A 26,083-nucleotide genomic window follows, 5' to 3' on the forward strand; every position below is an offset into this window, starting at 1 on the left:
GACTTTTATGGACTGGGATACCGATATACAGACATAAGGGAAAAAGCATAGGACTGCTTCTGCCACCAAGTCCATAAGCAAAGCACATCAAGCAGCACTATCTGAATTTTCAAGAAGACTCATTACACAGTAAAAGAGAAACATGAGGATAATCAGCACAGCAGATACTACCATATGAAGCTTGCTGTGCAGACTGGGTGGACCATTTTAGTCCTTTTCTGCCATCGTTACTATGTTACCAGTAAAGATGAATGCTATTACAGAGGAGGGAGAAAAGGAGATTCTTGGCAGGGGTAGGGAGAAATTGGGACATGCTAGGCAGGGGATGGCGTAGAGTGAAATGCTGCTGGGTCAGTGGGAGAATCTTTTAATATTGTTTTACAGTTCTGGCTTCTGTCCATGAAAATAAACTATTTACATGGAAAAACTAGTTATTCCATTTCATCCTGCTACACCAGTTCAGTCCACTCCAAACAGGTGAGTTATGAAGATGGAGGCAGAGCACATTGCTTTCTCAAGTGACATCACCACTGTGTATAGGGGGTGCAGTATACTTTATATTTCAGCAGATGGTAGGACTCACTGCTAGTGCAGCAGGATTTCGAGGGGTAGATCTGTTGTTGTTTTGGGACAGGCTGCTGGTGTGCCAGTAGAGCGAGCCCACTAACAGGGGCTTCTAGTCCTAAAGGGGACTTGGTTGAGACTAGAGAGGGGGGTATCTCAGAAAAGAAAAAACTGGAAGATAGGTGAATTTGAAGTGCTAAGTTTCCATTCAGACAGCAGTCTCAGATGGAGAGGTACATTGCTGGCAGGCTTCCACTGTTTCTGGGGTAAGGGGTGTTTTCTGGATTTCAGTCTTGTTGAAGCTGAGCCAGAGTGAGGGGTGATCCAGGGCCTGCTGCAACGAGACTGAAACCCAGAAAACAGCTGCCACTGCAGGGCCTGCATCTATAAGAGAGCCATGTCTGCCTCGGGGCCTCTTTGTTTAGTCTGTGAGATGGCCAGTGAGATACTGGGGGAATGTTTTGACACCTGAAGGAGGGGTGTCTGTTGCTCCCCTGTCCTGGGGAGGTTTCCTCCATGAGCCAAATGTGTCTACTAGGGAAGAGGCTTCAGATGATGTGATTTTGGTGGGAGCATCAGCCATTCCTGACTGCTACAGCACTGGGAGAATCTCTGGAATAGAAGATGATGCCACCTGCAGGATGCTATGCTCTTCAGTATTTTCCGTCTCCATAGCAGTTTGGGACTTTTATACACGCTTGCTCAGCGTTAGAGTATTCTAAACAAAGAAATTTATTTATTTAAAGCTTTTCTATACCGGCATTCATGATACAATCATATCATGCCGGTTTACAAAGAACAGGGGGTGCAATAACTTTGTTCTTTTAACATGTGCAGAGGAAGCAAAAGTTACAATATAACAGGGTTGTTGAAACTGGGGAAGGAAGGAGAGAAGAATAGACATGAATAATAGAATCTTTACAGAAGTAAATTAATTTACATTGTGTGGTAATGTCTCTATGTATATTATTTACATAATGCAGTAAAGTCTCTCAATGGATATTAGACTCGGGAAAGGCTTGTTTGCGGTAGGGTCTCTTCATGGATATTAGACTGGGGAAAGGCTTGTTTAAATAGCCAAGTCTTAAGCCTTTTTCTGAATGTTAATAAGCAAGGTTCAAGTCTAAGATCAGGTGGTAAGGTATTCCAAAGAGAGGGGCCCGCTGTAGAAAAGGCCCGGTCTCTGAATGCTATATGGTGTGTTGATTTAGTTGGGGGAACAGTCAGGGATCCTTTGTAGGCTTCTCTGATGGGTCTGGATGATGTGGGTAGTCTGAGGGGGATTTGGAGGTTGAGAGGGGCTTGGGAGTGGATGGATTTATGGATGATGGTGATGGACTTGTGTAGGATTCTGTAGTGTATTGGCAGCCAGTGTAGATTTATTAGAATGGGAAAGATGTGGTCTCTTCTTCTGGAATTTGTCAGAATTCTGGCTGCCGCATTCTGGAGCATCTGAAGTGGTTTGATGGATGAGGATGGGAGACCTAGTAAGATCGAGTTGCAATAATCCATCTTGAAGAATATTACGGATTGTAGGACTGTTCGGAAGTCATGAAAGTGTAGGAGTGGTTTCATTCTTTTGATTACCTGCAGCTTGTAGAAGCAGTTCTTGGTTGTGTTGTTAATAAATGTTTTTAAATTCAGATGTTTGTCTATTACTACCCCTAGGTCTCTAGCTTGTGTAACAATGGTGTTGACTGGAGCAATTTGTGGGGAGTTGCTGTTTTCAGGGGTAATGAGGAGGAGTTCCGTTTTGGCTGAGTTTAGAATTAGGTTTAGGTTTGCGAGGAGTTGGTTGATCTCTTGGAGGCAGTTTTCCCATTGTTTGAGAGTTTTTGCGATAGATTCTTTGGGTATCAGAATTTGTATGTCGGCGGCGTATAAGAAATGTTTTAGTTGTAGGTTCGTCAACAGTTGGCATAGAGGAAGAAGGTATATGTTGAATAGAGTTGGGGATAGTGAGGAACCTTGAGGAACTCCTTGTGAGGAATTGTAGCGTGGGGATTCTTTATTGTTGATTTTAACTTTGTGTAACCTCTGTTAGAAAGGAATGTTTTGAACCATGAGTGAGCAGTGCCTGTAATTCCAATGTCCGAAAGGCGGTTAAGGAGGGTGGCATGATTGAGGAGGGTGGGAAATCCAAAACTAAGAGAGAACTTAACTTACCTCTACAGACGAGCCCCGCTCTCCTGCGGTGATACTTACGGGTCCCTCCCCCAGTCTAGATTCCTGAGGTGATTTCCACGATCCCTCAGAGGTAGGCCTCGGTCCGGCAGCCTGTTCCCGGCGTGGACTTAGCCCCCGGCATCGGGTGCAAATTCGAGCAAGGCGGTGAAGGTATTTTTCCCTCTCCCCCCCCCCCCACAGCTGGGAAGCGCCAAGACAAGGTAAGGTAGAAAACTTCTTAAAGGTATCCGAGGCTCGAATAGCCGCACAGATCGCCAGCCGGCATCAGTGCTTACCGGGTTGATCAGCTATATCTGGACTAGACCCCGGTTCGATACGAGGGCCCTCCCATGTGGAGACCCTCCGAGGTGGTCGCCATATTGCCCGCGTGGTCATCGTCGCCATTTACATTGGATTGCCGCCCTGTCCGCCGATTCATTCTGTGCGCACAGAGGAGAGTTGTGCACACAAAATCACTTGTGCGCACACCGGTGCGCGCATAAGCAGCACCGGGCGAACAGCCACGCGCTCAACTGGGCCGGGCACACAAGTAAGCCTCATGCGCACAGCAGCGCGCGCACCCGGAGCACATATCTCAGCCTCCCGGCGTACACTTGAATGCATAAACAGGAGTTTCTTGCGGCGCGCACAAACCATAGCACCACCGGACAAGAAGCTTAAGGCCCAGGGCCTCTGCCCAGCATGCCACATTAGAGCCTGCACCCGACGAATCCACATCTCCACCCACGATACATCTCTCCTAGGAACCTTGCACGGTGGGGCTGTAGGCTCCTGAAAAGGAGAAGCCCCCCGCTTGCCCCTGTACTAACCAAAAAGGCTTGGTGCATCAAAACAATAAATTGAGGGGAAAACAGCAGGTATTCCGCTTAAGTGCACTCTAAAGGGTCAGAATCTGCATTGGGGGGGCCCCTACCAGCTGTCCGGGCTCCCACGAACTGGCCACGGCCTTGTGTATACAGTGGGAGGAGGCCCTGGGTGATCAGCCCAAGGTCTTCCCCAGCCAGTACTGGGATCTGGATCCACCGACAGTACCCCATACCTCGCTACCCCCAGCGGGAGCCTCCTTCAAACGGGCCTCCCCGGGAAAACAGCGCCTCTCAATTTAGACCCAGCATCTTTCTCCTGGGTAGAATTCTTCAAGGGCCTAGAGGAGGAGGGCAGTGGAAACCACGCTGACCAAATTGCTCCCCTTAAAGGCCATAACGCCGGTACCCACACAACAAAATACTGGGCACTATTCCATCTACTTTATCGTTCCCAAGAAAGAGGATACATTCCGACCCATTCTGGGCCTCAAGTCCGTCAACCGTCACCCGAAGGTCCCTCGCTTCCGCATGGAAACCCTACGCTCGATCATAAGAGCGATACAGCCTGGAGAATTCCTCACATCCCTGGATCTGTTAGAAGCCTACCTGCATATTCTGATCCACCACAAGCATCAGCGTGTTTCCTATGCTTCGCAATCCTGGGCCACCACTACCAGTTCAGAGCACTACTCTTCGGGCTAGCCACAGCACCCCGAACGTTCACCAAAATCATTGTCGTAGTGGCGGCGACACTGAGGAAAGAAGGAATCATCGTACATCCATATCTGGACGATTGGCTGATCAGGGCAAAATCCTCAGAGGAAAGGCATCAGGCGACCACCAGAGTCAAAACTCTACTGGAGAACCTCGGGTGGGTGGTCAACACGAACAAGAGCTGTCTGCAGCCCTCCCAATCTCTGGAATATCTGGGAGTCTGGTTCAACATCAGACAAGACAAGGTGATCCTGACTCCTACAAGGAGAATAAAGCTGAGGAACCAATTGTCTGTCATCCACACTGGAAGTGGTCCCATGGGCAAGAGCTCACATGTGACCCCCTACAGCATTCCCTACTGTCACGATGGAACCCGATGTCCCAGAATTACTCCGTTCGCCTCCAGCTCCCGGATGAAGTTTGAACCCAGCTACAATGGTGGCTACAAGAAGACCACCTGAGCAAGGGAGTAAGACTATCCTCGCCGACCTGGATCCTGCTTACCATGGATGCAAGTCTACGAGGGTGGGGAGCCCACTGCCAGGAACTGACCACCTAGGGGCAATGGGACAAGGAAGAATCTGGATGGAACATCAACCGACTGGAAGCACGGGCAGTCAGGCTCGCCTGCCAACGGTTCAGTCACCAACTCCGGGGCGAATCGGTTAGTCATGTCAGACAACGCCACAACAGTTGCCTACATCATTCACCGGGGAGGAACCAGAATCCAACAGGTGTCCCTGGAAATAGATCCCCTAATGGCGTGAGCGGAAGCAAACCTACAAGGGATCTCAGCTGCCCACATTGGCGGGAAAAGACAATGTCACTGTGGATTACCTCAGCAGAGAAAGTCTAGACCCAGGGGAATGGAGGCTGTCAAACACAGCCTTCCAGTTGATCGTAAACTGCTGGGGAACACCAGCCATGGACCTTCTGGCAAGCCGGTCAAACGTCCAAGTTCCCAACTTCTTCAGTCACAGACGGGAACCACAATCCCAAGGGATCAATGCCCTCGTCCAGACCTGGCCACAGGAAATCCTGCTATACGCCTTCCCACCATGGCCGCTACTGGGTGGATTCATCCACAAGAGAGAATGCCACAGGGGACCAGTACTTCTAGTGGCCCCAGACTGGCCAAGAAGGCCGTGGTACGCAGATATGAGAAGCCTACTGACAGGGAGTCCTCTCCCTCTACCTCCTCACAGGGATCTGTTCCAATAAGGCCCGATCCTCCACGAAGACCCAACTTGATTCTCTCTTACGGTCTGGCACTTGAGAGGACACGTCTGAAGAAGAGCGGATACTCGAGGGTGGTGATTGTCACTCTGCTCAGAGCACGCAGGTTTTCCACATTGCTAACCTACATACGAATATGGAGAATATTTGAAGCCTGGTGTGAAGACTGCGACATCCTCCTGCGGACAGTCAAAATTCCCGCAATTCTGGAATTCCTGCAGAGCGGCTTACAGAAGGGGTTATCTCTCAACTCCATCAAGGTGCAGGTGGCCATGTTGGCCTGCTACAGAGCCAAGGTGGAGGGCGGCAGCCTACCCTCTCATCTGGACATCTCCCGTTTCCTGAAAGGGGTCAAACAGATCCGACCACCACTGAAGTGGCCAGTACCTTTATGGAATCTCAACCTAGTCCTAGACTTCCTAGCAGGAGCCTCCTTCAGACCCACCCGCGGTCTGTCCCTCTGACTACTAACACTGAAGACTGCATTCCTAGTGGCAGTCTGCTCGGCCCTTCGCATCTCCGAGCTTCAAGCACTGTCCTGTCGAGAACCCTTTCTCAGGTTCACACCGGGATCCATACAGCTACACACGGTCCCCTCCTTCCTCCCAAAAGTGGTTTCTCTCTTCCATCTAAACCAAACCATCTCGCTACCATCGCCAGACAAGCATAAGGACAAGGAAGAATCTCGCCGCCTTCGCTATCTTAATGTCGGCAGACTCCTACTCCAGTATCTGGAAAGGTCGGAATCTGTACAAAAGACGGACCACCTCTTCGTCGTTCACAGCGGGAAGAAACAAGGGGAAGTGGCCTCATGGGCAACCATAGCCCACTGGATCAAAGAAGTTATCAAGGCAGCCTACATAGAAGCAGGCAAGCTTCCACCTCTACAAGTCAAGGCCCAATAAACTAGAGCCCAGGCAGTGTCCTGGGCGGAAACCAAGATGCTATCACCCGCCGAGATCTGTTGGGCGGCGACATGGTCCTCCATTCATACCTTCTCTAGGTTCTATCGCCTGGATGTTCAGGCTCGGGAGGACACAGCATTCGCAAGGGCAGTACTAAGTGGGCCACGGGCAGCCTCCCACCCAGTATGGGAGTAGCTTTTGTACATCCCATTGGTCCTGAGTCCATCTGCTACACGCTAGGAAATGGAGAAATTACTTACCTGATAATTTCGTTTTCCTTAGTGTAGACAGATGGACTCAGCATCCCACCCAAGGCTGCCGACAATCACGGAAACCTCGGGGGACAATCACCGAGAGCAAGACAAACATGGGTAAGCCAAGCTTCCCTTTAATTAGGACACCATTCCTACCGGGTGTCGGCGTTTCTCGGTTGAGTGCACTGGCCGTCTCCAGCTATAACCACATCAACCAGTTCAAGTTAATCAAGTTAACCAAGTTTATGCAAGTTAATCAAAGTTAACCAAGTTAATCAGGTTATTCAGTTGCACATATATCCACAATTGTTTTTCGAAGAGAATACTGAAGAGCATGGCGTCCTGCAGGGGTATATGTACTAGGGCTGACTTCAGATTGAAATCTGATCTATCTCCAACTGCTATCAGGAGCACACTATACCCCATTGGTCCTGAGTCCATCTGTCTACACTAAGGAAAACGAAATTATCAGGTAAGTAATGTTTCCATTTCTGGTGACAAATTGCTCAACTTGATGTAATCATTTCAGAAATCCAGGTGCTGTTGTGTAGAGAATCTTTTCTCATTATAGGGTCTAATTCTGTGTCTTTTTGTCCCTTGATCTCCTTTTTGTCTAGAGTCTATTTTTCAAAGGCTGAGTGTCATGGCAAAGCCAAGTCCTTATGGTTTCTGGATGTTCATAAGGTGCTCATCTGCTATCTAGAGATATCTGATTATTTTCATTGAACGGACAGGTTGGTTGTTCTGTTTGGGAGTCCATGCAAGGGAGACACAACGTCTAAAAGCACCATTGCTAGATGGGTTAAGGAAACTATCACTTCAGCATACTTGTTCAGGGGTAAGAGAGCTCCTGAATTCGTCCATGCTCCTTCTACTTGGGTGGAGGCGATCTCCATTGTTCCGCAGGATATTTACCAAAATCTTCTTTGAGGCCCTTGCAGCTACTTCAGAATGCTGCTGCCAGATTTCTAACGGGTAAAAGCAAATATGATCACATTACCCCTGTCCTCAACCAATTACAATGGCTCCCAATAGAAAAAAGAATTGAATACAAAGTTCTTTCATTGATCCACAATGCAATCTACAAAGCCGACTACACTGCCTTTGACATTTATGCACATACTTTGCCCTCAACGTACAACAAGAACTTCTAGTAAACTCCAACTTGTGATTCCCTCACTCCCAAATGCCAAACTATCCTCCACCAGAAACAGAGCCTTCTCCATCATCGGACCAAAACTATGGAATTCACTACCCCACCTCCTCACCGCGCAAGAAAACTCAAAATCCTTCAAAAAAGACCTAAAGTCTTGGCTTCTCAACCATACTCTTAAGGACAACTCTCAATGACTTTATACTATAATCCCATTAACTGTCAACTTTAAATATTCCATTTGGACAATCTCTACTGATTCAAGCCACTGATACTTCCTTTTTGAAGAACCCAGTTATCTCTGCCTATCTATTCAGTGTATCTACCCTGTTTACACTATGTTCTTTGTTCATATCTCTTCTTTTGGTGCCATTTCCCACTATTGTTAAATTTAAAGTTTAAAATCTTTCAATGTAACAAGTTGTTCTATATGTAAACCGGAGTGAAGGCAACTATGCTATACCTCGGTATATAAAAAAAGCTAAAATAAATAAAATAAATAAATATCTGTAAGGTGGCTATTTGGTCATCCTTATATTCCTTTGCCAAATATTGTTATCTGGACGTTTTTGCACAGGAGGACACAGCTCCTGGAGCTGGAGTTCTCAAAACAGTCCTTGCTTCCTTCCTCCCTGTTTAGTGGAGACTTGAATATTTCCCGCCTGTTTGGATTGGACTGGTGTAGCAGGATGAAATGGAAGGAGAAATTTTTACCTGTTAATTTGCTTTCCATGAGTCCTGCTACACCATTCCAGGACCCTCATGGGACGTTGGACCTCATTTTGGTGTGGCGTGCATGATTCAGATATGTCATATATATTTTTTTTCCGGTCATTAATGTTTTTTAGTCATCTGATTCCATGTTTTCCTTTCCTTCTTTCTTTGTTTGATATGAGCAGGAGGATGGAAATGCAAGGAATTTCTTGGTCATCCTTTATCGACCTTATTAATATTATATCAAATATTCTTTAGTGTTTTCAGTGCTTGTCATAGGAATAGTAGGTTCTCACTGGGCTGCACCATTTATGCATAATGGTGGTAGAGCACAATGATTTCACCAATGACATTATCACCATCTGCTGGAAGGGGGTCATAGCCCACTTGTTTGGACTAGACTGATGTAGCAGGACTAATGGAAAGAGAATTAACAGGTAAACATTTTTTTTCCAACTGATTTTCTTCTGGTTTTGTTCTCATCAAAATAAATTTTCATTATATTCCCAGGAATAATGAAAAGCAATAAAAACTGAAAATGAAAGTCCCTAGCAATTATGAGTTTCAGAGCAGAGCCAAGTGTCCACTTTTACTTGTGCCTCATACAGTGTTCCCGAGCAGCAGCTTGATTTTGTAGAGTCAGCTAGAATTGGGTTTGTTTATCCTAAAGAAGGTCACTAGACTGCAGTACTTATAAAGTAAAGATTATAGAGAAGATGGGGTTCAGGTTTCTGTCTCCACTGGGAATAATGGATTGATAATGCAGCAGGGGAGATGAAGAAAGAGCTTTCTATTTGAGGGCTCCTGAGCACTGGCACTGGTTAATCGGAGGGCATCAGCGGGCAAAGCATGTCATTACAGGAGCAAGAGTCCTGGCTGTCTGGGATGGGTTAGATAACAGGGGATCATATCTGGAGGCTGGGGTCCCTTCCAGTCCAGTCTTTCTCTGATTCTCTCTTCCCTTTTTAGGAGAGAGACTGTGTGTAGTTTATGCTTCCACTGCAGCTTTGACAGAAGTTGCACTGGAGATTGTCGGGAGCAGGTAAGTTTGGACTCTGCTCCTGGCAGGGATTTTTTGGATTCTGGAGGAAGTGGGGATGGGAGGACCTGATGGCAGCAGTTCAGTTCATTTCAATTGAGGGAAGGGGCTTGGGGAGGCGGACCATGGGTCATTTCTGAGATTTAAGAGGGGGTGGGGGGTGCAAGGGCATCGGTATACCTTTTTTAAAAAAAATTTTAAATAAACTTTCCCAGTGCTACTTTTCATGGATATCCTTAAGTGATATTTATCCAGATCTCTTTAATCTGGGTATTTTCATAAAATATCCAGATAAGTGAAGATATCTGGACAAGTAGTAAGTTATGCAGCCACACAAGGCCAGATAACTTAAAACCCTATATGGCTATATTCAAACTTAGATTTCAAGTTATCTGGCTGTATGTAGCCAAATAACTTTAAGCAAGTATATTCAGTGGGACGTTTATCCTGCTGAAAATATGGTATAAGTTATCCGGCTAAATTTTTAGCCGGATAACTTGTCTACCAACTGGCCTAGTTCCTATTCGCTCAGAGGGTCATACTAACTACATTTCAAAATGTAATATTAAATTCTACTCAGTGAAGGAGATGAGGGAGAATGGATGGGGATGTCTCAGAAGGTTAGAGAAGGCCGTTATAGGGTCAAACTAAGTGTAAAGAGTACTGTGCGAAAACTTCACCATTACATACAGTACATAGTGGGGTCAGGGTACCAGAGCAAACGCCGTACATCTCTGACCTGCTTAAAACTCATAATTACCAAGTAAATAAGCTGATTGCAAGAGAATGTAGTTTGCTAAGATATCTGACTGACAGATTCATTATATAGCTCAGGTGCAAGAAAAATTCAGCTATCATCATGTACAGTTTTTTTTTGTTTTGTTGGGTTTTTACTTTTTAAGCAAGGATAAGCAGAATAGCAGAGTCGCTTACCTGTAACAGGTGTTCTCCCAGGACAGCAGGATGTAGTCCTCACATATGGGTGATGTCACTGGACAGAGCCCTATCACGGAAAACTTTTTTGTCAAAGTTTCTAGAACTTTTGACTGGCACACTGAGCATGCCCAGCATGCCATAATCCCTGTAGCTACAGGGGTCTCCCTTCAGTCTCGTTTGTAGCAAAAGGTGCAAGCGAAAAAATAAAACGTTTCGAACCCAACGCCGCCGGGTAGCGGGTGGGTTTCGTGAGGACTACATCCTGTTGTCCTGGGAGAACACCTGTTACAGGTAAGCAACTCTGCTTTCTCCCAGGACAAGCAGGATGGTAGTCCTCACATATGGGTGATTAGCAAGCTACAGGCTAACTCAAATTTAACTTGGACCAACAGCGTACAACTTGTGCAACAGGCACAACAACTGGTAAAAATAAGGCAGCCTGAAAATCACAGCAGATTGGGATTATACTGGAAATAAGTTCTTCAAGACGGATTGACCAAAGGCAGAGTCTTGGCATCCTTCTTTGTCCAGGCAGTAATGTGCTGCAAAGGTGTGAAGAGAGCTCCATGTTGCAGCTTTACAGATCTCAGCAATTGGTACTGAACGATAGTGTGCTACCGAGTTGCCATGGCTCTTAAGAGTGCGCCTTCACTTGTCCCTGGAGAGGAAGGCCTGCTTTGTTATAGCAGAATTCAATACAGTCTCTAGCCAATTGGAGAGAGTTTGTTTGTTTCTTTTGATAAAAACAAACCAGGAGATTAAATGATTTCTTTTCTTCAGCGTTTACTGAAGAGGATGTTGGGGAGGTACCCGTACTGGAGAAGGTTTTCATGGGTAATGATTCAGATGGACTGAACCAAATCACGGTGAACCTAGAAGATGTGGTAGACCTAATTGATAAACTGAAGAGTAGTAAATCACCTGGACCGGATGGTATACACCTCAGAGTTCTGAAGAAACTAAAAAATGAAATTTCAGACCTATTAGTAAAAATTTGTAACCTATCATTAAAATCATCCATTGTACCTGAAGACTGGAGGGTGGCTAATGAAACCCCAATATTTAAAAAAGGCTCCAGGGGCGATCTGGGAAACTACAGACCAATTAGCCTGACTTCAGTGCCAGGAAAAATATTGGAAAGTGTTCTAAACATCAAAATCACAGAACATATAGAAAGACATGGTTTAATGGAACAAAGTCAGCATGGCTTTACCCAAGGCAAGTCTTGCCTCACAAATCTGCTTCACTTTTTTGAAGGAGTTAATAAACATGTGGATAAAGGTGAACCAGTAGATGTAGTGTACTTGGATTTTCAGAAGGCATTTGACAAAGTTCCTCATGAGAGGCTTCTAGGAAAAGTAAAAATTCATGGGATAGGTGGCGATGTCCTTTTGTGGATTACAAACTGGCTAAAAGACAGGAAACAGAGTAGGATTAAATGTACAATTTTCTCAGTGGAAGGGAGTGGGCAGTGGAGTGCCTCAGGGATCTGTACTGGGACCCTTACTTTTCAATATATTTATAAATGATCTGGAAAGAAATACGACGAGTGAGGTAATCAAATTTGCAGATGATACAAAATTGTTCAGGGTAGTTAAATCACAAGCAGATTGTGATAAATTGCAGGAAGACCTTGTGAGGCTGAAAAATTGGGCATCTAAATGGCAGATGAAATTTAATGTGGACAAGTGCAAGGTGATGCATATAGGGAAAAATAACCCATGCTATAATTACACAATGTTAGGTTCCATATTAGGTGCTACCACCCAAGAAAGAGATCTAGGCGTCATAGTGGATAACACATTGAAATCGTCGGTTCAGTGTGCTGCGGCAGTCAAAAAAGCAAACAATGTTAGGAGCTATTAGAAAGGGAATAGTGAATAAAACAGAAAATGTCATAATGCCTCTGTATCGCTCCATGGTGAGACCGCACCTTGAATATTGAGTACAATTCTGGTCGCCGCAACTCAAAAAAGATATAATTGCGATGGAGAAGGTACAGAGAAGGGCGACCAAAATGATAAGGGGAATGGAACAGCTCCCCTATGAGGAAAGACTAAAGAGGTTAGGACTTTTCAGCTTGGAGAAGAGATGGCTGAGGGGGGGATATGATAGAGGTGTTTAAAATCATGAGAGGTCTAGAACGGGTAGATGTGAATCGGTTATTTACTCTTTCGGATAATAGAAAGACTAGGGGGCACTCCATGAAGTTAGCATGTGGCACATTTAACACTAATCGGAGAAAGTTCTTTTTTACTCAACGCACAATTAAACTCTGGAATTTGTTGCCAGAGGATGTGGTTAGTTCAGTTAGTATAGCTGTGTTTAAAAAAGGATTAGATAAGTTCTTGGACGAGAAGTCCATTACCTGCTATTAATTAAGTTGACTTATAACCACCGCTATTATTAGTAACGATAACATGGAATAGACTTAGTTTTTGGGTACTTGCCAGGTTCATATGGCCTGGATTGGCCACTGTTGGAAACAGGATGCTGGGCTTGATTGACCCTTGGTCTGACCCATATGGCATATTCTTATGTTCTTAAGTGCTTGTAACTCACTAACCCTTCGAGCAGATGTAATGGCTACTAGGAAGAGGACTTTCCATGTAAGAAATTTAACATCGCAGGAGTGCAAAGGCTCAAACGGGGAGCACATGAGCCTTGTAAGTACTACATTCGGGCCCCATTCAGTGACTGGTGGCCGTAGAGGGGGCTTGAGTTGTAGTAGGCCCCTCATAAACCTACTCACAAGGGGTTGCGCTGTTACCGGGGCATCCCCAACTCCCTTGTGGTACGCTGAGATGGCACTTAGGTGTACCCTCACCGAAGAAGTCTGGAGACTAGAGTCTGAAAGGTGCCAGAGATAGTCTAATAGAGACTGAGTGGGGCAGGAAAAAGGGGTCGATGCCCTTTTGCGTGCACCATATGGTAAACCCATTCCACTTAGAACAATAATATTTCCTTTGGAAGGCTTTCATGAGGCTACAAACACTTGAGAGACATCATTTGAAAGATTAAGTGGTTGCAGGATCAAGCTTTTAACATCCAGGCCTTGGTTTTGAGTTATGAGAGTGGGCACTGTGCCCAGGCGAATGGGTTCTCTGAGAGGTCGAAGTATGGAAAACCATACTTGTCGAGGCCAATACAGGGCGATGAGTATCATTGACCCTTTGTCCTGTTGTAGCTTCACTAGAGTTTTGGCTATCAGCGGTATCGGGGGATACGCGTATAGGAGGCCTGTGTTCCAGGGGTGAGCGAAGGCGTCCATGGTTAACTTGTTTTGTTGCCTGTGCAGGGAGCAGAATCTGTCCACTATGTGATTCAGTTCGGATGCAAAGAGGTCTATTGTTGGTTGACCCCAGCATTGGAAGATTCTGATCATTACCACAGGATCCAGAGACCACTCGTGAGGATGGAACTGTCGGCTGAGGCAATCTGCTACTACGTTCTGTATGCCTGCCAGATAAGTGTCCTGGAGATACATGGAGTGTGCAATGGCCCAGTCCCAGATCTGCATGGCTTCTTGACAGAGGAGATAAGAGCCTGTGCCGCCCTGCTTGTTAAAGTACCACATTGCAACTGTTGTCCATTTGTATGAGAACAGTCTTGTGTGAAAGGCAGTCCTTGAACACATATAGGGCATAACGTATAGCTCTAGGAAGTTGATCTGAAATGTTGCTTCGAGTTTCATCCAAGTACCTGGAGTTTGAAGATTGTTCACATGAGCTCCCCAACCCAAGTTTGAGGCATCCGTGGTTAAGGTCACATGTGTAACTGGTTGCTGGAAGTGTAGCCCTGTTAGCAAGTTGGCTTTGTTTGTCCACTAGAGAAGTGATTGACGTAGCTGGTGGGTTACATAAATCTGGGTTGACAGAGGTTGAGTGGCTTGGAGCCATTGAGATTTCAAAGTCCATTGAGTTATTCTCATAGCCAGTCTGGCCATAGAAGTGACGTGGACCATGGAAGGCATTTGGCCCAGCAACATTAGGAATTGAAGGGCTGAAGCTGTGTTTTGTGCGCAGAGACGTAGCTAGCTTAGAAAGTGTGTCTGTGCGGTTATTTGGCAGGAAGGCCTTTGCCACTGTGGTATCCAAATCTGCTCCGATGAAAGTCAGGAGGTGAGATGGAGTCAAGTGGTATTTTTGGTAGTTGATGAGAAATCCCAGCGAGTGTAACAAATTGATAGTGAGCTTGAGCACATCAAGAGCACTTTGCTCGGATTGGCTCTTGATGAGCCAGTCGTCCAGGTAAAGAAAGACGTGAATGCTTTTCTTGCGTAGATGGGCTGAAGCCACTGCTAGGCACCTTGTAAATACATGGGGTGCCGAGGCAAGTTCGAAAGGCAGGACCCAGTACTGAAACGCAGGCACTTGCGGTGATGTGGGAATATTGGAATGTGAGCATAAGAGTCTTGAAGATCCAGAGAACAGAGCCAATCTCCTTTTTGTAGAAGGGGAAGCATGATGCCCAAGGACACGATCCAGAATTTTTCTTTTTGTAGAAATTTGTTGAGATTGCGGAGGTCTAAGATGGGGCGGAGGCCGCCTGATTTCTTTGGAATGAGAAAATAGCGGGAGTAGAACCCTCTGCCCTGCTGTACCCGGGGAACAGGTTCCACAGCCCTGGTGCCCAGAAGGGTGGACAGCTCTGACTCTAGAAGACTTGTGTGATCTTTTTGCAACCACAGAGGATTTGGGTGGTGATTCCAGGGGTACCATGAGGAAGTTTAGATGGTATTCCTGGGTTATGATGGATATAACCATTGGTCTGTGGTAATGTTAAGCCAGTTGGTTCTAAAGTGGTGAATTCGACCTCCTACTGCTGTTCTCTGGATAGATGTCAAAATCCAGAGGCTTGGCCTGTTTGCAGTGGTGGCTGAGGCCTGGATGTCTTGGGCTGTCGAGGATGTGCTCTCTGAGACAGCCTGGTTGGCCTCACAGGAGATGTAGGTGGGTAATATCTGCATGGGCGATAAAATGGTTTTCTAGGGTCCCTTCTGATGGATCTCCTTGCAGAGGAAGAGGCCTCGGTAGTAACTGTAGATAATTGCCGCAGGGTCTCATTGTGGTCTTTTGGTTGAGCCACTGTGTCTTGTATCTTGTCTCCGAATAGGTTTTCACCGGTACATGCAAATCAGCAAGTTTGTCTTGGACTTCAGGTTTGAACATAAGAACATGCCATACTGGGTCAGACCAAGGGTCCATCAAACCCAGTATCCTGTTTCCATCAGTGGCCAATCCAGGCCATAAGAACCTGGCTATTTTCGAAATCAACTTAATAGCAGGTAATGGACTTCCCCCTCCAAGAACTTATCCAATCCTTTTTTAAACACAGCTACACTAACTGCACTAACTACATCCTCTGGCAACAAATTTCAGAGTTTAATTGTGCGTTGAGTGAAAAAGAACTTTCTCCGATTAGTTTTAAATGTGCCACATGCTAACTTAAAGAAGTGCCCCCTAGTCTTCCTATTATCTGAAAGAGTAAATAACCGATTCACATCTATCAGTTCTAGACCTCTCATGATTTTAAACACCTCTATCATATCCCCCCTCAGCCGTCTCCAAGCTGAAAAGTCCTAACCTCTTTAGTCTTTCCTCATAGGGGAGCTGTTCCATTCCCCTTATCATTTTGGTCGCCCTTCTCTGTACCTTCTCCATCGCAACTATAGCTTTTATTTTTTAGATGTGGTGACCATGCAGATGCTTTCAGCCAGGCCCACCTCCTGGCGCTGATTCCCGTTGCTGACAAGTAAGAAGCTGTTTCAAAGGAGTCGTAAGCAGCACGAACCTCATGTTTCCCAGCCTCAAGGCCTTTCTGTAGTATGGCATTGAGACTATCTTGCTGTTGTTGGGAAAGAGAGTCAGCTATTCCCTGAACCTGCTTCCAGAGATTCCTTTGATACTGTGTCATGTAGTAGCATAGAGCCCTAAAACATCTTGTGACCCAAAATATCAAGGAATTTTTGGTCTTTGCCAGGAGGTGTTGAAGAGTGAGGTCACAGTCTTCTGGCCTTCTTCTGTGCAGACTCAACAACCACCGATTGATGGGGTAGTTGTGGCTTTTGGAATCCAGGAATATGTTGGACCAGATAAGTTGCATATGTCCTCTTATTCACTGGCTGGACAGTACAAGGATGCTTCCAGAGACTATGCTGGAGATCCACTAGCACTTCGTGGACAGGGATAGCCATAACTTCTTTCGGAGCATCAACAACTTGGAGAACTTCCAATGTTTTATGGCGTGTGTCCTCCTCTGTTATTAAGTCAAAGGGAATTGTCTCTGATCGGTCAGCAGCATTTGACACGGTAAACCATGACATACTATTGAAAAGACTGGAAGAAATTGGATTACAAAACAAAACAATTGAATGGTTTATATCCTATCTGAACAATAGATCTTATCAGGTACAGATAAAAAACACAATATCAGACAAAATCAAATTAAAGACAGGCGTCCCCCAGGGTTCAGCACTCTCAGCGACGTTTTTTTAACATTTACATGCTCCCCCTCTGCCACCTGCTAGCGGGGCTAGGTATCATACACTACATATATGCTGACGACATTCAATTAATTCTATCAGTTGAAGAAACAATTGAAAAAACACTGAATTTTGCAATGTTATACCTATACATAATAAAACAACTATTAAACCAAATGGAACTAGTAATCAACATCGAAAAAACAATTTATACATCTTGAACGAAAAAACATTGAAATAATTCAAAATCCCATCCAACTTAAAAATAGCAAATCAGTTGAGCTAACTGATAAAGCTAGAAACCTAGGAGTAATTATAGACACAGAACTGAGCCTTAAACAACACATATCAATAAAAGCAAGAAAAGGCTACACCAAACTTATGGTCCTTAGAAGACTGAAACACTTATTAAATCAGGAACACTTTCGTACAATACTACAAACATTAATATTTGCCAGCACGGACTACTGTAACACACTTTTCCTAGGATTGCCATATACTACTATCAGTCCACTGCAAATACTACAGAACGCGGCTGCCAGAATACTTACTGGTAAAGGCAGAAGAGATCATATCACCCAGACACTTGCAGATTTACACTGGCTCCCAATAGAACAAAGAGTACAATTTAAAACACTATGCACAGTGCATAAACTAATAAATGACGTACATGCTGACTGGCTAAACACCGCACTATGATTACATGTCCCTCAAAGAAATCTCAGATCGGCCAATAGAGCTCTACTAACTATACCCTCAGTCAAAACACCAAAGTTGACCCAAGTCAGAGAGAGAGCACTATCATTGGCAGGACCTTTACTATGGAACACATTACCCCTGGAATTAAGACTAATGAAAGAATTAAAGCTCTTCAAAAAAGGCTTAAAAACATGGCTCTTCAAAAAAGCATTTCACAGTGAGGTAGCTGAATAACACAAAAACAGCTGAAAGTCACCAGTAAAAATGCAGAGTTGCTTATTTTTTATTATTTTTCTCATATTTAAGTATTATATTAGAAAGACAGTATAAACATGATTACACTAACAATCATAAATGGTAACCACACCCATTCCACATTTAGAGTATATTATTGATCTATGTAACCGTATAATACTGGCACCTTTTGGATAATTTAGAAACCAAACCCAACATATTTGTACCTAACTGTAAACCGTTGTGATGGTGCACTACTAAACGACGGTATAGAAAAGTTTTAAAATAAATAAATAAATCTCCCTTAAAAAATTAGCAAAGGAGAGATCTTCTGGGGGAGATTTTCTCCTTTCTTCCAGAGGAGATGGTTCTGATAAGAAGTCCTCCATGGATGTGTCGGTATCAACATCTTCCGAAATTTCAGAAAAGGTCTCTAGTTGAGATCCTGAGGGAGGGAAGAAGGTTGGTACTGCTGGACGTGTTGGCACCTATGGATCCTTCAATGGCCTCGCTGGAAGATGTGGTGGTACCAAAGGCATCGAGGGAAAACGTGGGCCTCTCTGTCCCGAGAGCCCTGATGGACCAGGCATTGGTTCCATCATCGGTGGAATCGGTATTGAAAGGGGACTGGAGTCCGTGCCTTTATCCTCTGAGGATCCCGGAATGGGAATCGGGACTTTCAGAGACTTTGCGGGTTGCTTTGGCATCAGTGGCTTGGGTTGTGTCGAAAGGGCACTGATAAGGGCATCCAGTCTAGTTAGCAATGGTGTAAATATCGATGGCTCCGGTGTCTGTATGGGGGCAGGCATCGATGGCTGTAAGTCTCGAAGAGCATCGAGCACTGCCTGGCGGATGAAACCATCTAGTTTCTCCCTTAAAGCTGATGTAGCTATCTCAGCTACAGGAGGAGGCAGGCTAGATGCTACTGGCATCTCCACAGGGACTTGTGAAGGCTCATTACCCAGCGCCAATATCGGTGGGGATCGCCTTGGTTTTTCAGGTGGAGAGAGTGTTAAAGGCTCCTCTACCTGTGTCCTCTTCACAAGTGGCTCGATAGCCATCGAGGCCGATGCGGTGCTGGCACCGGGAGTAGACTCGCGTTGGTGCCAGTGTCTGTGCTTCCCTCTGTGTTCGGTCTGGTCTTTCTCCAGCACCGAGGAAGATGATACAGATGCCTTAGACTGAGTCGGTGATGGACAGTCACCGCTGCCCTGGTGCTCCCGGTGAGGTTTGATGACTAGTTTCTTCGATGCTCCTGCCGGTGACCATTGGGTGGACGTCAATAGAGTCAGCTTGATTTTAAACAGTGTCTCCATCTTGTCGAGGCGAGCCTGCCTACCCTTTGGAGTCATCTGGGCACAACTTGGGCAGTGAGAAATGTCGTGTGATGAGCCAAGGCACAGCACACAGATATTATGTGGGTCGGTAATCAACATGGTACGGGGGCATTCCGTACATTTACGGAAACCTGTTGCCATGATGGCAGAGGTTGAGGCCCAAAAATGGTTGATGGCCTGCGGACACTGAAAAAAGGTAGAGGCAGGAACCGACTGGGGACGGTGAAGGTTACTCCCTGAGTGATGAAAAACAATATCGCGATGGGAGACCCCCTTGAGGGAACTTTTTCATGAAGTAATCTTCAAGTTTTTTCCGTGAGGAAAATTGTGTGAGAGAGTTCTCACAGAGCTCCTAACCGTGAGGCAACCGAAGCGTGGAAAAAATGACTGAAGGGAGACCCCTGTGGCTACAGGGATTATGGCATGCTGGGCATGCTCAGTGTGCCAGTCAAAAGTTCTAGAAACTTTGACAGAAACGTTTTCTGTGATTAGGGCTCTGTCCAGTGATGTCACCCATATGTGAGGACTACCATCCTACTTGTCCTGGGAGAAAGACTGTTATACTGTTTTCTTTAAGTAGGTAAAAAAAACAAAGTAGATCTGTGTCAGAATGGCCCAGCCCTACTTTTTTACATATGCTTAATTCTTCACATGGTGCAAGCATTTTATCCAGCTGTGCTTTGTAATTTGTAATTTTTATATTTTAATTTTTATTGGACAAGTTTATGTAATTTTTATTCATATTTAATTTATTTTCTTTTAACTTGTAAACTGTGGAGATAGAAACTTGTTTTCTGTATAACGGTATAAAAAAGATGTATAAATAAATAATGTGGTGGGATGGGGTGGAGTGAGGGGAAGTTTAATTTGAGGTTCCCTGTTGCTGTGCATATGAATTGCTTTGTTTATTTTAGATAACTTGCAGAAGCATTTAGCTGTCACAGAAATGCTTTTAGCCGAAGTTATGCCTGGCTGGTCAGAAGAGAATTCAAAGGCACTCAGTGCCGCAAAAGAACTGGAAGAGGTGGTTATGAAAATGGACACAGATCTTCCAAGGTATAACTAAAGGAATACAAGATTTGCCATAATGGGTCAGACCAAAGGTCCATCAGTCCCAGTATCCCGTTTTCAACAGTAGCCAGTCCAGGTCAAAAGTGCATGGCAGGATCCAAAAAATGTCAATAGATTTCCATGCTGCTTATCCTAGTGTAGTCAGTTCAGTGAAACATGTTTTTATGTAATGTCTGAGCACCTAAGTTGTTTGTGGTTTTTGAATATTGTATAGGTATAAGCAAAGTCTTTTCCCAGGTCCACCTTAAGAATGATTTATGTTCTTTTCTTCCTGGAACTTATCCAAACATTTTTTTAAACGCAGCTAGACTAACAGCTTTTACCACATCCTCTAGCAACAAATACCAGAGTTTTAATTATGCATTTACTAAAATATTTTCTCCTATTTGTCTTAAATGTATTACCTAGTAACTTCATTCTGTGCCCCCTTGTCTTTTGTACATTTTGAAAGTGTAAACAACCTATTTGTGTTTACAGATTCCACTCCGCTCATTTTATAGACCTCTATCATATCTCCCATTAGCCCTCTCTCCTCCAAGCTGAAAAGCCTTGACCTATTTAGTCTTTCTTCATAGGGAAATTGTTCCATCCCCTTTAACATTTTGGTCACCCTTCTCTGTACCTTTTTAAATTCTGCTATATCTTTTTTGATATGTGGTGACCAGAACTGCGCACAATACTCAAGGTGCAGTTTCACCATGGAGCTTTACAGAGGCATTATGACACCCTCTGTTTTATTCTCCATTCCTTTCTTACTACTTCTGTTTGATTTCTTGGCTGCCACTGCACAGAGGATTTCAACTTATCCATGATGACACCTAGATCCTTTTCCTGAGTAGTGATTCCAAATGTACATTGTATAGCTATAATTTGGGTTGCTGTTCCCTGCAATACATTGTGCATATTTATTTATTTATTTTATTATTTTTATATACCAACATTCGATCTCAATTGAGATATCACACCGGTTTACATTCAGGTACTGTATTTCTCTATCCCCAGAGGGCTTACAATCTAAGTTTTTGTACCTCAGGCAATGGAGGGTAAAGTGACTTGCCCAAGGTCATAAGGAGCGACAGCAGGACTTGAACCCTGGTCTCCTGGTTCACAGTCCACAGTCCACTACTCTAACCACTAGGCTATTTCTCTTCCTTTTCTTCCAAACAGCACATGACATTTATTAAATGCCCAGTCTCACAAGGTCCTCCTGCAATTTCTCACAATCCTCTTGTGATTTAACAGCTTTGAATAATTTTGAGTCAGCTGCAAATTTGATCATCTCATTCATCATTCCTTTTTCCATATTTATAAATATATTAAAAAGTAAGGTCCCAGTACAGATCCCTGAGGCATTCTACTGTTTACCTTGCTCCACTGAGAAAATTGACCATTTAGTCTGACTCTCTGTTTCCTGTCTCTTAACCAGTTTGCAATGCACAATAGGACATTGCCTCCTATCCCACAACTCTTTATTTTTGTCAGGAGTCTCTCAAGGGGCAAGTTGTCAAAAGCCTTGTGAAAATCCAAATTCACTGTATGCACAGGATCACTATCATCCACATTTATTAATCCCTTCAAAAAATGTTGCAAAATCAGTGAGGAAAGATTTCCCTTGTGTAAATCCATGCTTGCTATGTCCCATTAAACCATTCTTTGATTTTATTCTTTAGAACAGTTTCTGTGATTTGTTTTTCCTATACTTAAGTGCTGCTCTTTGACCAAGCACAAGCTATCGCCTACCATCTGTGAGTGCTGTCAGAATCGCTGCTTGCAAGAGGAACACGACTCTGAGCTGCATGCTGCACTCAGCATTATCCCGCTCACCTTGTCTGACCTGTCTAGGGTGCATTTGTGTTGAGTTTTTATTTTACTTTTGTAACAAAAAAAAGGTCAGTGGAAAAATGACTTTTCCACTGATTGTTCTCCCTTGAGGTATGTCATTTTTCCACTGATTTTGTTTTAATATTGAAATTACCAGGAAAAATTAAAATTAAAACTGAAATGGAAGGTCTGTAGTCATATGAAATAGATTTAGCTGTAAGCCCTTTTCAGTACAGCGTAATCATTTTAAAATCTGTTTTTTGTACTAATACATCAAGCCTCTGTAGAAACGAGAACCTGTAAATACTCCTGAGAAAACCATGGTTGGGAAACCATTTTCCATGTTCTCTTGTCTTTACAATTTTGTTTTTTAAATGCAATCTGTTATCTAGCTATGTCTCAGAATTGCAAACTGTGTCCCTAATGCTGGGCATGCACTTTTCTGCAGTCCTGTTTATAGAAAATATTTCAAAGTCAGAAACTAAAAAAATTTCTAAGGGGGGGGGGAGCTCATTTTATGATATACAATGTGTTATAATGTTAATGTGTTTGAATAAACTTGTATGCATGTTGGTTGGGAGAATATGTTTGCAACACTTTGGCTTACTTTTTCCTCAGTTATATCTACAAATATTTGTTTTCAGTTTTTATTTATTTTTGTAACAAATTTATGAAAGAATTACTTTTCCACTGATTTTTTTTTGTTGTTATAATATTGAAAATACCAGAACAAGTAAAATATAAACTGAAAATGAAGTCATATCAAATAAGTTTAGTTGTAAGCTATTTTCCGTATAGTATAATCATTTTAAAATCTGCTTTTTGTACTAGTAGGCGCCTGTGAAATTTGTTTGTTAATAGATGCAGTTTCACAGTATTTTTTTTTTTCCTTTTTTTGTTTATGTGCAGGAGTCTTGCGCTTGTGCAAGGTCTGTCCTGTAAAGTCAGCAAAGAAGTTTCTTTACAGAACCAAAAGATCACTGAAGAGATGCACAGCCAGGAAACTGTGAAGCCGTGGTACTTCGATGACTGACTCCTCGCTTAGCAGCAGGCAGTATAAGACTGAAGTCTCTATGAAGACCCGTCTCACTGGAGCAGTTTCCAATGATAGTTATAAGCAGGGATGCAGCAGGCTGGTCATCTGATTTTGCTTCATATACTGATTGTCCAAAATTCAACACAGATCTATTTTTACATGTTTAATAAACAGTCTTGGCAATTTAGTTTGAATATTGCATACATTTTAATTAAGTGACTAACATTTGGTACAACATCTGCACTTTTTTTTTTTTAACTATAGAACATTAGACTTTTGCAGAAAGGGTACAGATCAGACTGTGATTAAGATTTATGGAGCTTACATCCTACTCAATTTCCAATCAAAATAAGTTAAGCAGGGCAAGGTGCCCTCTGAAGAGTTAGTTTCAAATTTTTCAGTCTAATTCCCTACATAATCCTCTGGGGGGCAGTCAGGGTCCATTACAAATACTTGGTCTGTTGCTAAGCTCAGGTTATTAAAAATATTTGCAATCTGTTGTGTGCCTTAAATTTGTATGCCCTTTTTACCCAATGCAGAATCATGACCATCTGCTAATGCAAGCACTTGTCACTAAAGTTTCCAATAAAAAGTTAAAATAATTCACATCAGCTCTTAAATGGAAAGCCTGAGTGCCTTGCATGGCTTATTCTATATGAAGGTGCTGTGGATACAGCAGTGAACGGTGATGCAAGTGGAAATCCTGCCCTACAAGTAATTTGACTAAGGAAAATGCAGTCATTTGCTCTGAGGACAAGCAGGATGGCAGTCCTCACATATGGGTGAAATCATCCAGCTCAGCCCAGCATGTAATTATGATCTCAAAAGATTCTAGCATTTTCAGCATGCTCTACTGAGCATGTGTAGCTATAGTCACCTCTTTGACAGAGCATTAGTGGCACGTTCCTGTTTGATCCACACCAGAGACGCAATCCCGCCCAGAGAAGCAATGGAGCCTACGTCTTCTTCCTCACCGATGCTACCGCAGGCCTTGTGTGCACCTCATCCAGGGGTTTCGCCACCGCAGTGGAGGCAAGAAGACAATTATGGCTCCAGAATTGGTCGGCTGACGCAACTTCCAAAGTGAACCTCGCAAAAATGCCTTTTAAAGGAGCCCTCCTGTTCGGGAGCGAACTGGAGAAATTACCCAACAAATGGGTGAATTTCTAGTACCCCGACTACCTGAGGATAGGAACAAAAGAACATATCAGCACTCCCCCCACCCCCCCTCCCCAGAAGAACCAAGGGTAGAGGATCGCAGCGCTCTAAACCTTACAAGAAAGGCCCAGTCCTTTCAGAATAGGCAAGCTCAGGGGCAGGCCCCGGCTGTACCCCACAATGAGATGACTCAGACCCATCCACAGGAAGAAGACATAGGGGGCAGACTTACCCTCTTCTATCAAAGATGGGTCCAGATAACTTTTGACAAGTGGGTCCTAACTATCATTTGAGAGGGGTACTCTGGAATTCTAAAGCATCCCCCTAGACCAATTTATGAAATCACCATGCCACTCCCACTCCAAGAGACAGGCAGTGGAAACCAAGCTAGCAAGGCTACTCAGCCTGAAGGCAATAGCACCAGTGCCCATGCTTCAACCACTACTACTGGGCAGGGTCATCCACAAGATAGAACACCACAGTGGACTAGTCCAAGAAGACCATGATATGCGAAGACTATTGGCGGGGAATCCTCTACGTCTACCACCATAGAGGGACCTTCTTCAGCAGGGACCGATCTCCCACGAAGACCTGGCTCAATTCTCTCTTACGGTATGGCCCTTGAGAGGACTAGCCTAAAGAAGCGTGGCTACTCAAACGCCGTGATTGATACCCTGCTTCGGGACTCTCATCATAGCGGGGGACTTTAATATGACCAGATATCCTTTCTTAGACTCCAGCGGAAGTAGTGGGGGCTGTTCCGGCTGTCATAGAGCCTGAAATTTTTTATGAAGGCGTGGAATCTCATTGATGTAGGGCAATTACTTAATACCACTGAACAAAATTACACCTTTTTTTTTCCTAAAGCACATCAATCCTATTCCCGAATCAATTTCTTTTTAGTAGAAAAGTCTCTGGTTAATAAGGTCCGAGCAGCTGACATAGCTCCAATCCAAAATCCAATCTGACCATGCAGCCATCTGGATTTTGTTTACAGGATTGGGTATGCAGACAGGGGAAAAATTCTGGAGATTGAATGAAAGTATACTAAATGATCAGGATTATTGCACACTTCTGGAAAATGAGATGTCCCAATATCTGTTGGAAAATAAAAATGGAGAGGTGACAGCGACCACAGTATGGGAGTCCTTTAAGGTGGTGGCCAGAGGGAAGTTGATTGCGAGGGCCTCCTACCTACGTAAGGAGGAGAAATCAAAGAGGGTGGCTTTGCTCAAACAGATTGGAAAAGTTGAACTTAGACATAAACGGGATCCGAATCCTAGTCTGGGCTCCCATTCGGAACAACTATGCAGGGACTTGCATGATTTATCTTTGAAAGACATTGCATTTCAATTGGATAAGGCTAAGCAGGAGTTCTTTGAGGGGGGTGCGAGCGACTCATAATCAAATTTTAAAAATTTGTAACTCTCAAGCTGAGATGATCACAGACAATGAGAGGATCCGACACCAATTCACACAGTTTTATCAACAGTTATATACTAGGAGGGCAGATGTATCTCGGGCAGCGATTCATGAGCACCTGAGAGATATTCCTCTCCCACAGCTGGAGGACTCCCATACGGTAGCTATTAATGATGGGATTACTGAGATGGAGGTGGATCAGGCTATAAAAGATCTGAAATTGGGAAAGGCTCCTGGAATTGATGGCTTTTCAGCCAGCTTTTATAAAAAACTTTAGAACGGTAATTACACAACCTTTAACTGAGGCATTTAA

The 26,083-nt window shown here is 44.1% G+C and overlaps 1 protein-coding gene across 2 annotated transcripts in view; it reads left to right on the forward strand.

The window, feature by feature from the left end:
* Positions 1–23,689, forward strand: part of HAUS8 (HAUS augmin like complex subunit 8) — a 135,113-nt gene extending 111,424 nt beyond the window's left edge. The window contains exons 10-11 of one of the 2 annotated variants that reach the window (XM_029614169.1): positions 20,177–20,318; positions 23,064–23,689. In XM_029614169.1, the coding sequence (XP_029470029.1) occupies positions 20,177–20,318; positions 23,064–23,187 (266 nt within the window). In that variant the 3' untranslated portion in view covers positions 23,188–23,689. The remainder of the gene's footprint in view (positions 1–20,176; positions 20,319–23,063) is intronic. The other variant, XM_029614170.1, reaches the window with a different exon arrangement.
* Positions 23,690–26,083: the final 2,394 nt, after the last annotated feature.

This window comes from Rhinatrema bivittatum, chromosome 8 (assembly GCF_901001135.1).
Source record: "Rhinatrema bivittatum chromosome 8, aRhiBiv1.1, whole genome shotgun sequence".
In the NCBI taxonomy this organism is placed as follows: domain Eukaryota; kingdom Metazoa; phylum Chordata; class Amphibia; order Gymnophiona; family Rhinatrematidae; genus Rhinatrema; species Rhinatrema bivittatum.